At 49.8% G+C, this 13027-nt stretch overlaps 1 protein-coding gene and 1 long non-coding RNA gene across 8 annotated transcripts in view; one reads left to right on the top strand and one right to left on the bottom strand.

The window, feature by feature from the left end:
• magixa (MAGI family member, X-linked a) overlaps window positions 1-2970 on the top strand; it is a 33757-nt gene extending 30787 nt beyond the window's left edge. For 6 of the 7 annotated variants that reach the window (XM_041048611.1, XM_041048601.1, XM_041048594.1 and 3 more), the window contains 2 exons: window positions 1-63; window positions 1924-2970. The exon at window positions 1-63 is cut by the window's left edge and continues 76 nt beyond it. In XM_041048611.1, coding sequence (XP_040904545.1) covers window positions 1-63; window positions 1924-2840 — 980 coding nt within the window. In that variant the 3' untranslated portion in view covers window positions 2841-2970. Of the gene's footprint in view, window positions 64-824; window positions 913-1923 lie in introns of all 7 variants that reach the window. The other variant, XM_041048627.1, reaches the window with a different exon arrangement.
• LOC121188770 overlaps window positions 1-3392 on the bottom strand; it is a 19248-nt gene extending 15856 nt beyond the window's left edge. Inside the window, exon 1 of the long non-coding RNA XR_005894741.1 lies at window positions 3257-3392. This is a non-coding gene — a long non-coding RNA (uncharacterized LOC121188770). The remainder of the gene's footprint in view (window positions 1-3256) is intronic.
• Window positions 3393-13027: the final 9635 nt, after the last annotated feature.

Genomic DNA, 13027 nt, shown 5'->3' with positions numbered 1-13027 from the left:
GACGGGGGGGCCATCGAATCCACCTCATCCTCAAGAAAGGAAACGGATACGTTCCCGACTACGGTGAGACCTCAGCACACATCAGCAGACTGGTTACATGACGTCAGGAAAGGGTTGTGTTCGATCTCTTTACCTGATGAATGTCTGATGACCGAGACACCATTCTCGGCCGTCATTCATCGGTAGACGGCAGAGTCGGGTGTCGCTGTCAACCTGCAGCCATCGGACTGATTCTGGTGTTATTCAGTCAGAGGCTCTGAGCTCTGGACTCGTTGGTTCCTGATGAAGACATGAACCTTTAAAAACACGTCGCAGATGGTTCCATCTTTCATCAGAGCTCAGAGCTCAGAGCTGTCTGACGTCCAGGCCGCCCCTGCTTTAGTTTGGATCGTATGCTGATCTGAAGCTGATGATCAGACCATTTAAAGTGACGTGTTCATCTCATTCTTAGTAAAAGTCTCTGTAATGACTGATTATGGATGTTTGGGTCAAACACTGAGAAGATGAAGAGCAGAGGAACAGTGTTGTCCTCTCAGATTCGACTTTTCAGAGTTTGATTTATTGACAAAATTTTAATTTGTACTTTAAATACTGATGATCTAAGTTTGTGTGATCATTTATTTTGACAGTGCGCTGATGGTAAGTCACTTCCTGTGAGTTGATGAAGAACTGAAAGGTTTCCTCACGTCACTGCTCTGGGATTCTCCTGCTCTCTGCTTTCACTGTGTGACTTGACTTTCTCTTTTTACTTCCTCTTTCCTACCTGCTGTACTTCCTGCTGCGCTCTTCCTCCTCTTCCTCCTCCTCCTCCTCCTCCTCCTCAGTGGAGCTGTCCAGCCTGTCTCTCTGTATGACCAACTCCAAACAGGGCGAACCCTGTTTCTACGTGATCGGACGCACTGAAAACTCGCGGTTGGTAACTCTCTGTTCTCCTCCACTGACTCTCATCTCTTCATCTTCATGTTTTCATCAGAAACTTTGAGCCGTGCTCGTCCGTGTGTGTAAGCTCATCATGTGTAACAACTTCAGTTGTGTTTCGAACAAGTTATTATTGAGCTGATAATATAAGAAGCTGCTGACAGATAAGTACAGAGAGCTCGTTACTATAGATGAGTCTTAAACGTATTAACGTGCTGTAGGCAGAGGTGTTAGCTCACTGCTAACAGAGGTGTTAGCTCACTGCTAACAGGTGTTAGCTCACTGCTAACAGAGGGACTGTGGTGAGCATGAAACCTGGGACAGGATCAGGATCATCTTCAGTTGAAGTAAATGAGTCATGTCTCTGTGTCTTCATTCATCCATGTCCTGCTGCTTGTCCAGGTCCAGGTCTCATGAGTGGAACTGGTTCTGTCTTTGTGGATTGTGGTTCTGTCCTGCTGAGACGCACGGACAAGAATCTGACATGAGAATAAATCATCCTTGTGCATTAGATCTTATTCCACGTGGTCTCTGAGCGTCTTCCTGTAACCGCCTGCAGTGAGCTGGACGTCCTGTGACCCAGCTGGTCTCAGTCTGAACAGTTTCATGATCAGACTCTCAGATTAGAGCCTGCTGAAAACAGATTAAACCAGAGAACAGTTGAGCATTGTTCTCTGCAGAGAGGCCTCCAGTTAGTCTGAGGAGGACGGGGATCGAACCTGTGACTCTCCGGTTACAACTCTGTCTGACACAGTTTTATTAAACCGTGTGGAATCTATAGACATTAAAATATAAAGCTGCCAAACTCATAGAGAAGAGAAACCAGCCGCATTCACCTGTGATCCTCTCACAGCTGAGAGCAGCTGACTGTGATTGGCTGAGACGTCGGACAGAGGAGGAAGCTCAGTCGAGCTGCTGAGAGCTGAACTCTCATGAAACAGCAGCATCTGGTGGACGTTAGAGGAACTGCACGTTCATTTTCTCTTGTTTCTGTTTGTCTCTCAGGCCCTGAGGAAGGAGCCATCCTCCCCTCCCCCTCCTCACACACAGAGGAGCAGGCTGTGGATACGGTTACCATGACAACAGCCTCCCTCAGCCGGCAGAGAGGAGGAGGCGGTAAAGGAGGAGGAGAGAGGAGGATGAAGAGGAGAGAGGGAGAAACCAAACGAAGAACAGGAGGAGGTGGGTTAGGGCCTCCTGATCTGGACCTGGACCTGGTGGAGGAGGAGGCACGGGAGGAGGAGAGGAGGAGGGAAGAGAAGGAGGAGGAGAGGAGGCAGCAAGAGGAAGATGCAGAGGAGGAAAGGAGGAGAAGGAAGGAGGCAGAGGAGGAGAGGAGGACAACACAGACTGTAAGGCAGAAGAAGCGGGATGACCAGAGGGAGCAAGGGAGGAGGACCCAGAGCTTACCCAGGAACAGTGCTCGATCCTGGGACATGTCGCTGCTGGAGCAGGGGGTAGACGTGCTGGAGTCAGAGGGGGGAGTGAGGGAGAGGAGGAGGAGGAGGAGGAGCGAGACGAATAGCAGGAGGAGGGAGAGAGAGGCCAACAGAGAGGAGGAGGCGGCGAGAGGGGACAAGAGGGAGGACAGAGACGACAGAGACGACAGCACCACCTACCCCGCAAAGGATTCTGGGAGTTCGGGTGCAGCTCAGAGAGCGGCGTTTTCCTTCCTCATGCCGATGGACGAGCACGAGCTGTCCGACAGCGAATCAGCAGCCAGCTTCTCAGAGGTCAGCCTATCAGCAGCCAGCATTGCCACAGCGGAGTGGAGGGAGGATTCTCTCTGGAGGGGCCGGTCGTTGTGGCGACAGGGGACCGCCCCGGGCCCCTGGCTGAAGCCCAGCCCACAGAAACTGACACAGGTTCTGACTGGCAGTCGGCTCAGTGGGCAGGAACTGCCGGATGGGCTCTCTCTCTGATTGGTCAGCAGTGAGGACGATCCTTTTTTTTACTGGATCCCTTTTTTTCAATTGGCTACTTATAAGGGCTTTCTTTGATTGGCCTGCTGAGGGAAGACCCGCCTCTTCCTGCATCTCATTGGATAACAGACAGTTCTGCTTCTAACTGAAAGATGAGAAGCAAGAAGATCAGGACTTGTTTCTGATTGGCTGGGTGGGTTTTGAGGCCTCTGATTGGCCAGTGATGTAACAGCTATACACAGAGCCGCCATTTTTACTTTTATTTTACCCATCATCCCTCAGTGCATCCTGAAGCCAGGTGTGTTATCAGCTCTCTTTGGGATTAACTCAGACTTTGTGGTGTCATGAAGCTCATGCACTTTTAACTGGGGTAGATCACCATGGTAACTGGGGTAGATCACCTCTACTGTCCTTACTGACTGTTACACCTGAGGATACACCTGAGCTCATCACAGTGACCTCTGACCTCTGACCTGAATCCCTCTGGACTTTGTTAACTTCAGGTTTACTCAGAGACCGACCACACAGTCTCTGCTTCAGACACAGGTGAAGATGCTCAAGCCCCGCCTACTTTTTTTCACCTGCACTCAGCTGACCAATCACTGAGCCAGGTGGGTGTGATGTCAGTGTTTGAGTCACAGAAATGGCCGAACACAGACACACAGCTTCATGACACCAGTTCATCAGGATCACTGAGGCTGGACTTCAGTCCAGTAACCCAAAGAGAGGCAGGCTGAGCTGATACAGGCTCCTGTTCCGCTCACACCATGGTCATCATCTTCATCATCTGCATCATCTTCATCATCTGCATCATCTGCATCATCTTCATCATCTGCATCATCTGCATCATCTGCATCATCTTCATCATCTGCATCATCTGCATCATCTGCATCATCTGCATCATCTGCATCACCTGCATCACCTGCATCATCTGCATCATCTGCATCATCTGCATCATCTTCATTTTTCCAACTTTAAACTTGTATGCAAACAACACGTGAACCTGTCAGTCCGACGCCTCCGACGCCTGAAACGTCACATCGAAGGCGCCGTTCTGTGATTCTGTGTAATCTGAGCATGTGAATATCACTGGAATGACTTTTTTATTTTTATAAAGCTGAACATGTAAAAGCTCGATGACATGATTATTATTATTATTATTATTAGATATTAAATAGAACCAGAGATGATTTGATTTGCCTGCTTGCTTGTAAAAATGAAAAAAAACTGATGATGTAACAAAGCCATACACACACACACACACACACACACACACACACACACACACACACACACAGACAGATGTCAGGTCCAGCTGTGGTCCTGTTGGCTTTCAATAACTATAACATCACCATGGCAACATGGTCATCAGGATGGATGACCTGTTTCTATAGCAACAGCCACAGTGGAGCAGGACTGTGTCCAACATGGCCGACGACCTGCAGCTCTGGATCATAACAAGTGCCTCCTTTTATTTTCAGCCTTCGTCCTGCAGACTGACCCCGAGGCTGCAGGCTGAGACCGCCCCCTCAGCCCCGCCCCCTCAGCCCCGCCCCCTCAGCCCCACTCCTCAGCCCCACCCCCTCAGCCCTCAGACCCACTCCCTTCAGCCCCACCTGGTCCCTCAGCGTCCCACCTGGTCCCTCGGCGTCCCACCTGGTCCCGCGGCGTCCCACCTGGTCCCTCAGCGTCCCACCTGTCAGCTGGGTCCCAGGCTGTGCCTCATGTACTCACTGTTTTTCTGACCTGAGGATTATTTGACATCTTGGAATCAGAGACGTGAGAAACAGCATTTCCATAAATAAAACCAAAACATCTTTCATGTCCACTGGACATGTCTCCATCTGTCTCTGTGTGGTTCACATCATGGAGACTTGCTGACATTGATAAATTGATAATTGATAAATCTGCCCATTCATTTGTTTAAGGAGGTAAATGTTTATGTATCACTCAGTGCTGCACAGTTATTCTCATGATCAATTAATCTGCAGATTATAATCTCGATTAATCAGATAATTGATTAAACATTAGAAAGTGCGGCGCGTCCGTTAAGCGTTCCCACAGTCGGAGGTGATTTATTACAGCTGGTTTTATCGGTTCTCTCATTCAGTCCACGTCCTCACACGTGTTCAATGTTTGAGCACAGACGCAGCAACTAATCAGTTATTTGAACAATTGGACAGAAAATCAATTAGCAGCTGCTCTGATTGATGAAGTTCTCTGATTGCAGATGAAACGTTGGTCAGAAAAACACGACGAGAGATGATCCTGCAGATTAATCGATAACTGATAATAATCATCTGCAGCATCCGATCAGAGACGTTAGAGCTGAGGATCAGTTCATGTCTTGGAGTCAAAGACGTAACCATGGTAACCCTCATGTCCACTGGACATGTGCACTTCAGTCTGATCCTCGTTCGAACGTGCCGACAGAGAATTTACGTCTGGTTTGAACGACGTCATCGTGGCTTTACTTCCTGTTCCTGATGGAAGAGGAAAACTGACGACACAAACATCATCACTAATACATTTACATTCACTGGCTCACACCTTCAGATTCAACAGGTCTGAAACCAGATACACACACACACACACACACCATCATGTTGTCATGTTTTTACCTGATTTCACTTCCTGCCTGCGTCTGCACATCTTCACGCCCACAGCAGTTAAACTACATCTCCCACAAACCCCTGTGCTGCCTTCAGACCTGCCCCTCAGCCGGCTCTCTCTAAGGGCATTGGATTTCCGTCTTCTATGCATTTTCTACGACTGTCCGCTGGTGATTGATTCTCTGATCGGTTCTGATCAGCAGCTGATCGGAGCATCACTCAGCCTGGACTCTGCTTCTTCTGAGGGCTCTGATTCTTCAGCTTCTGGTCCAAAGAAACACCACGATCCGAGGGGATTTACCAGCTGCATCATGGATCACACATCATGGAGCATCGTCACTGAGCGAACTGAAGTGGTCTGATCTGGACTCCGAACGTCTCACTGTCTGGAGGAACGATACCGACTGCTCCTTTAATCTGCTCCGTTAGCTTCTGTTCGCTGTGAGTTTGTTCTTCCTGAAACAGTGAGTCACGTCGCACCTGAAGCCCACACTGATCCAACGGCAGCTAAACCACATCGTTTAAATGGAGCAGAGTAGAAATCTAAGAAGTTCAGTGTGAAGAATCAAAGTAGGAAGATTCTGATTCAGGGTTTTAGGTCCTCACAGGGTCTGAGAGGGGACAGCAGGTCTGAGAGTGGACCGCAAGTCTGAGAGAGGACCGCAGGTCTGAGAGGGGACTGAGATGAGACCTGGTCTCATCTCATGAGACAGAGCAGAGTCACATCCTTGTCCTAAAACCAGAATAAGTCGGAACAGAGACTGAAGGAGAGTGAAGAGACACCTGAACCTGAAAAGATCCGACTCTCAGGGGCGTCAGTGAACGTCTCACCCCAGCCCCAAAACACCCGGACACACAACCTACACACAACCTACAGACCAACACACAGCCTGCTCCCACACCGCGTCTTTATAACCATCCTGTACTTTGTCCTGGATTAGAACTGGACCTGACCTTTGAGGTCAGGTGACAGCGTGACGGCTGACGGGCCGTCGGTGACACCAGACTGTCTCTCTGCGTCAGTTTATACCTCAGGCCTTCAGCAATAAAAGCCATCCTCAGTCCACGTCACGACTCACTGACGAGACTTCCACAGGAAACCCAGGATTCATTCCAGCTCTGTCAATCAAACAGTTTCTGACTTAAAGTGGAAACACATTAACATTAACACATTAAAAATGTCTCTAATGTAAAATAAAAATCTGCTTTTCACTTCACAAAGGAGGAGGTCTTTTATTTTGGTTTAATAGTTTTATTTCTGTCTCCTCCACTTCCTGTTTCTATCTTTAGTGATGTCACTCTTAAAAAAAACACAGTCACAATGGAAAACACAGGTTTTACCTGGGAAAAGTGCATCGTGGGACAACACATCGTGGGACAGCCGAGGGGTTTCCAATGCTCTCATCTCAGATTCTTTGTCTCTTTAAAGTGGGACGTTCCTGGAAGACATGTCTTAGCTTAGATGAACCTGAACCAATGACAGCTCAGTTTCCTGAGAGGGAAACAGTGGAGGCAAATTACCCAGAGACTGTGAAAGGGGACGATGAGAGCTGAGAGAGAGCATCTGGCTTAATGTCTCTAAGTCTTTGAGGACGTTGTTGACTGTGACTTGGAAGACAGCTTGTTGTTGTCCAAAGTTCCAGTTATTAAACTGTTAACTGTCCTTCAGAGTCAGACTGTGGATGTGACCCGTTATCTCTGATGTTTCTGAGGAGACGGCGAATGCAGCGTCTCCACCGTCTCGCCACAGTCACTGAGCATGTGCAGATGGAGCCAGTCAGTCAGATCAGTCAGTCGGTGGCTGAGACGATCGAGGAAACAGAAACACAAATCCTATCCTGTGGAGCAGGCCCATGGTCCTCAGGTTTCTCTGGTTCTATGAGGAACATGTTGGAGTTTAGAGAATGAATCAGCATCCATCTGGATCAGTGAAGGAATCAGGTAAATGCTGTTTATCAGGCTGATGTTCACGTTCTTCTCCTCAGAACCATCAGAGATCCAGAACGTTTGAGGAGCTGTTGAAGTTTTCTTTCCTGTTTTGGTGATAAACAGCTGAACTGTGACAGGTGTGTCAGCACCTGTCTGAATTCAGTCCACCACGTGTGAGCGGAGTGACGCCTCATGTTTCAGTTTCAAACCTTCACACCTGCAGCTGCTCTGCAGAAGCATCACGAACATACTGAGAAAGCAACGGCAGCTCTTCACCTGCAGTTCCGACCGTTTGAAGATGAAATGATCTCATGTGAAGCATCTCAGAGAAATTTCTCAGGACCCGACGTGTGAGGACAGTGTCTGAGGAAACGGAAAGAAGAGACGTCTGATCCCAGGAAAAGCTTGACAGCAACATGTCTGCACCGAGTCCAGAGCCCGTGGTCAGGACCTGCGGCTCCAGTGACTGACGCTGCAGCGTAATGACACAGATGACTCAGCAGGGGGCGTTTCCCTTAACTGATGTCACTTCTCCAAATCTACACGTCACATCTTCAGCTGCGCGTTTGGTCAAACTACGATCACTCAGAATGTTGTTCTGTTCATGGGTGGGTCACCGAGCGGCCCAGGGGCCCCCTGACCTCTGAGGCCCCAGGGCCTGAGCCACAGATGTGATCTGTGGTCTGTGCCTTGTGTCTCTTCCAGTCTGGGGGCCCTGTGTAGAAGGTGTGGGGGCCTTTGAGATGCCTGTGTACAGGGGCCCACTCAAGATCCATCCACGGCTGTGCAGCACTGTTTGGGGTTTGGACTCAGACTGGGACCAGAGTGTGTGTTCAAGTTGTGGTCTGGTGTGTTTAACGTTTGTCGGCCACGTTCCAACCGTTTACTCTGTGTGTGTGTGTGTGTGTGTGTGTGTGTGTGAGTGTGTGTGTGTGTGTGTGTGTGTGTGAGTGTGTGTGTGTGTGTGTGTGTGTGTGTGTGTGTGTGTGTGTGTGTGAGTGTGTGTGTGTGTGTGTGTGTGTGAGTGTGTGAGTGTGTGTGTGAGTGTGTGTGTGTGTGTGTGTGTGTGTGTGTGTGTGTGTGTGTGTGTGTGTGTGTGTGTGTGTGTGAGTGTGTGTGTGTGTGTGTGTGAGTGTGTGTGTACGTTGTGGTTGCTAATCTCCTGGTGTCATGCATCAGCAGCTCAGTGTGATCACACAGAGGGAGAGAGAGCGGTAGTGAGAGGCAGGGCGTCTCTGGCCGTCCTCAGACCACCAACCGTCCCCTGCTCATCCTCCTTTTCCTCTCTTGGCCTTTTTTTCTGGGTCCGGAAAACCAGAAGCCTCCTGCGTTGCACAACATCGGCCTCCAGCAGGCAGCCTGAGGGGGCTGTGAGGTGGGGGGGTGTTAGACTCAGACCAGTGATAGCAGCGTGCTGCCTTCACTGTCTGCTGAGGCCTCTGCTCCACAGTATCAGAATCAACACTGAGTCACATCTCTGTGAAACCTCTGCAGCTTTTCAGCCTCTTTTAGCTCCTGGTTTTGGTTTTCCAGCACATCATTCATTCAGTTTCCAGTTTCTACTGAAACAAAGACGCCAATACAGGTTCAATACACAGAAACATGAGACCCCCCCATTCTAACCTCTCTGCCACCCCCCAGTTTTCATAGCTGCAGTGAACAGCACAGAGGACTGACTGACAGTGAGGACAGGGACACTTCATGTCTCCTGTGTGACCCTGAGAGTCTCGGCCTGTCGGGTTCAGTGTTGTGTCCTTGGTCAAGCACAACAGTAACGTGTTAGGCAGCTGTCCCAAAACTTATGTCCAGTTTTACAGAACTCGTTTGCACAAGATTAAAGTTTTTTTGAACAACTTTTTATTCAGTCCTGGTAAAGAAATACGTACGGATAAATCAGGTAATGACAGAAAACGGACGAGTGAAGGAAGTGAAAAAGCAAAGTACATTTCAAACATAAAAGAATTAAAAACTGAAAAAAGAAAGATCTATCTATCTATCTATTAAAAGATTCAGATGTTTTTTAAATGTAAGGAACAGAAAAATCTTGATTGAAACTGACACAGTTCACAGTCACAGAGCTGCAGCACCTTTATGAGCAGAGCTGTGTATCCATCCGCCCTGCAGCTCCACTCAAAGTGAGAAGAAAAAATAGTCCCACGGCTCCCAGTAAAACCAGTCAGCAGAGCGGGGCGAGCTACAGGGAGGAGGAGCAGGAGGAGGAGGTGCAGAGGTTACAGGGCAGCAGCTGTGTGAACGGTGACCTCCTCAGGGGGCAGGCCCAGCCTGGACTGCTTCATCTCTGATTGGTCTCCGGCCCTTCTTCTTCTTATTGGTCAGTTTGCGGTTTCTGGTTTGGATCCCATCCTTCTTCATGGTCAACGGCCGGTTGACCTGAAAGACCAGGAGGGTTTGAGTCAAGAAATACAGCATGTAAAGCCACAGTACCTGGTGCAGTTTGTAGTACAGGTGCAGTGCAGGTGCAGTACCTGGTGCAGTTTGTAGTACAGGTGCAGTGCAGGTGCAGTACCTGGTGCAGTTTGTAGTACAGCCCACAGGCGTTGCAGACGGGTTGTCCTGCAGCATTTCTCCTCCACAGTGTCGTCGTCTCAGTGTCACAGTTCACACACCGAGTTCCTGTCCTCTGAGCCACAGTCTGAAAACACAGTGTGTGTGTGTGTCAGTGTGTCAGAGTGTGTGTCAGTGTGTGTGTATGTGTCAGTGTGTCAGAGTGTGTGTCAGTGTGTGTGTGTGTGTCAGTGTGTGTGTCAGTGTGTGTCTCACAGCTCTCTTCTTTGGTCTCAGCAGCGGTCTGTTGCAGGTTTTCTGTTGGAGGCTGCAGGTGTTACACAGGTGACGACCGGCGGCGTCTCTCCTCCACAGGGGGGCGCTGTGTGTCCCACAGCTCACACACTCGCGCTGTTCTGAGCAAACACGGCAACAAAAACATGAAAAGTCCTTTGACACACAGCAGACAGGTGCAACGCAGACAGACAGGTAGATGTCTCACCTGGAACACTGTCCCACCCCCATGACAGACTACCAGGTGACGACCAATCACCAGAGGTGGAGGGATAAAAGTTGCCATAGTAACTGTTCCATCCAGGTGTTGAGGGGAGGAGGCAGGTGGGTGGCATGGTCAGAGCAGGATTACCATATAAGGACGAGGAAGGAGGAGGCGGGACATACACAGAGCTCAGTGACTGACAGCCTGAATCGTCCAACCAGGGACAGGGATTGACCTGGTGAATGGCATCTTGGGACATGTCTTGTGATTGGAGGAGGGTGTGAGAAGGGGTGGGGCAAACCTGCAAAGAGATTACTGAACATTTGTTTGTGTTTATGAGTCCAGGTTCAGGATGATGGACAGGTGAGCTGCTGCTCCAATGTTTTAATATATTTCTATTATTCTATTATTTATGATTTTAATGTTATATGATTTGCTTTTATTCTATGATTTTAATGTAATCTGTAAAGCACAATGAATTACCTTGTGTACGAATGGTGCTATATAAATAAACCTTTCCTTGGTGTGCTGCAAATCACTATGGAAACGGACAGACAAGTGGGGGCCTGAGGACAGGTGGAAGGTGTACTGGCCATTTTTTGGATTTAGGCTTAAAAATCTTACATAAATTGGGGCGTGGTTACGTTGAGTGACAGCCCCATAGACAGTCACTGGCAGTTAGCTCTTTGCTAAAGCATCGGCTGGGCTAGGCGGCTACATCCAGAGGCCTCCGGCTACCTCCAGCGGTTGACGGGGGCTGCAGTGTCCGTGTTTGTTTGCCAATGTTCGGATAGGTTTCCGTGACAGTATGGCTTGTTGTAGTGTAGACGGTACTAACCGACCGTCGAAGGAGTCTGTGTTGCAGTTTTTTCAGTAAGTAAATTTCTCACTGTTTTACCTGGATGTTTGTGCTAATTAGCATGTATTAGCATATTTTGCCGCTAGCCGCTGCTGATACAGATAGAGGACCGGAGCAGCTAATGTTAGGAACGCTGCTGCGGTGTGTTCCGTGCTCTCAGAGTCCGTTTATTGTGGGAATACTAGGCTACAGTTTTATTTCGTCTCATGTTTCTGTTTAAAAAGTCCGACATTGCATGGACAGAGCAGCTCCGTCAGTCAGCGGCTGCTGTAACTGTAGGTGGATAGTGGATGGAGGCAGCGGTGAAAGCCGGTAAATATTAAATATTGCTCCGAGCTAAGTGGCCGGGTTCTCGGCCGGCTGACCCGGAGAGTAACCGCCTCTCCGCCAAATTTATAAAGTACACTCCCACTAAAATCCAAGATGGCGCAGCTTCAGTGCCCATGGTTTGGTCACAAAACCGACTCCCCGAAACCAATGGGTGACGTCAGGGGTGCTACGTCCATGTCTTATACAGTCTATGGTCCTGTCCTGTGGGACGTCAGAGCGCTGGTCTGTGTTTGAGATGATGAAACCGGATTTGGTCGAGGCCCCACGTGAGCCTTAAGCTCTGAGTCTGAGTACAGGACCGCGCAGAGGTCTTTGATCTGCTGGCTCAGTGCAGAGGTGTCAAAGGCTGTGTGACATCCAGGTCCTGATCTCTGAGTTCAGCACATTTAGATTTAACCTGACGTCAGCAGCTACTGTCGCTGAGGCCGTCTGAGGACCAGACTGAAACATCCCCAACTTACTGGCTGTGTTAAGAAAAGGATTTTTATTGCATATGAACCAGATTCTGTCGGACTCAGACTCGGACTCGGACTCAGACTGAGACTCAGACTCAGACTCCTCAGGACGAGGGAATTTCAGGCAAGTTAGACCTGAGCATTGTGGCTTCGCACTGTATAAACTGATGTATGCAGGAAAAAACAATAACATAAGGAAAACAGATATCAGGTGATCAGATGGAGTAAAAAACGAGCAGCGAACATCCACAGAGGCTCAGCAGCAGCTGCAGGGTGAAGCAGCAGCAGCAGCAGGGTGAAGCAGCAGCAGCAGCAGGGTGAAGCAGCAGCAACAGGGTGAAGCAGCAGCAGCTGCAGGGTGAAGCAGCAGCAGGGTGAAGCAGCAGCAGCTGCAGGGTGAAGCAGCAGCAGGGTGAAGCAGCAGCAGCAACAGGGTGAAGCAGCAGCAGCTGCAGGGTGAAGCAGCAGCAGGGTGAAGCAGCAGCAGGGTGAAGCAGCAGCAGCTGCAGGGTGAAGCAGCAGCAGCAGCAGGGTGAAGCAGCAGCAGCTGCAGGGTGAAGCAGCAGCAGGGTGAAGCAGCAGCAGGGTGAAGCAGCAGCAGCTGCAGGGTGAAGCAGCAGCAGCTGCAGGGTGAAGCAGCAGCAGGGTGAAGCAGCAGCAGCTGCAGGGTGAAGCAGCAGCAGGGTGAAGCAGCAGCAGCAACAGGGTGAAGCAGCAGCAGCTGCAGGGTGAAGCAGCAGCAGGGTGAAGCAGCAGCAGGGTGAAGCAGCAGCAGCTGCAGGGTGAAGCAGCAGCAGCAGCAGGGTGAAGCAGCAGCAGCTGCAGGGTGAAGCAGCAGCAGCAGCAGGGTGAAGCAGCAGCAGCTGCAGGGTGAAGCAGCAGCAGGGTGAAGCAGCAGCAGCTGCAGGGTGAAGCAGCAGCAGGGTGAAGCAGCAGCAGGGTGAAGCAGCAGCAGCAGCAGGGTGAAGCAGCAGCAACAGGGTGAAGCAGCAGCAGCT

This window comes from Toxotes jaculatrix, chromosome 2, assembly GCF_017976425.1.
Source record: "Toxotes jaculatrix isolate fToxJac2 chromosome 2, fToxJac2.pri, whole genome shotgun sequence".
NCBI lineage: Eukaryota > Metazoa > Chordata > Actinopteri > Toxotidae > Toxotes > Toxotes jaculatrix.
Note: the sequence above shows the minus strand (reverse complement) of the source record. Positions and strands in the feature narration are given on the sequence as shown.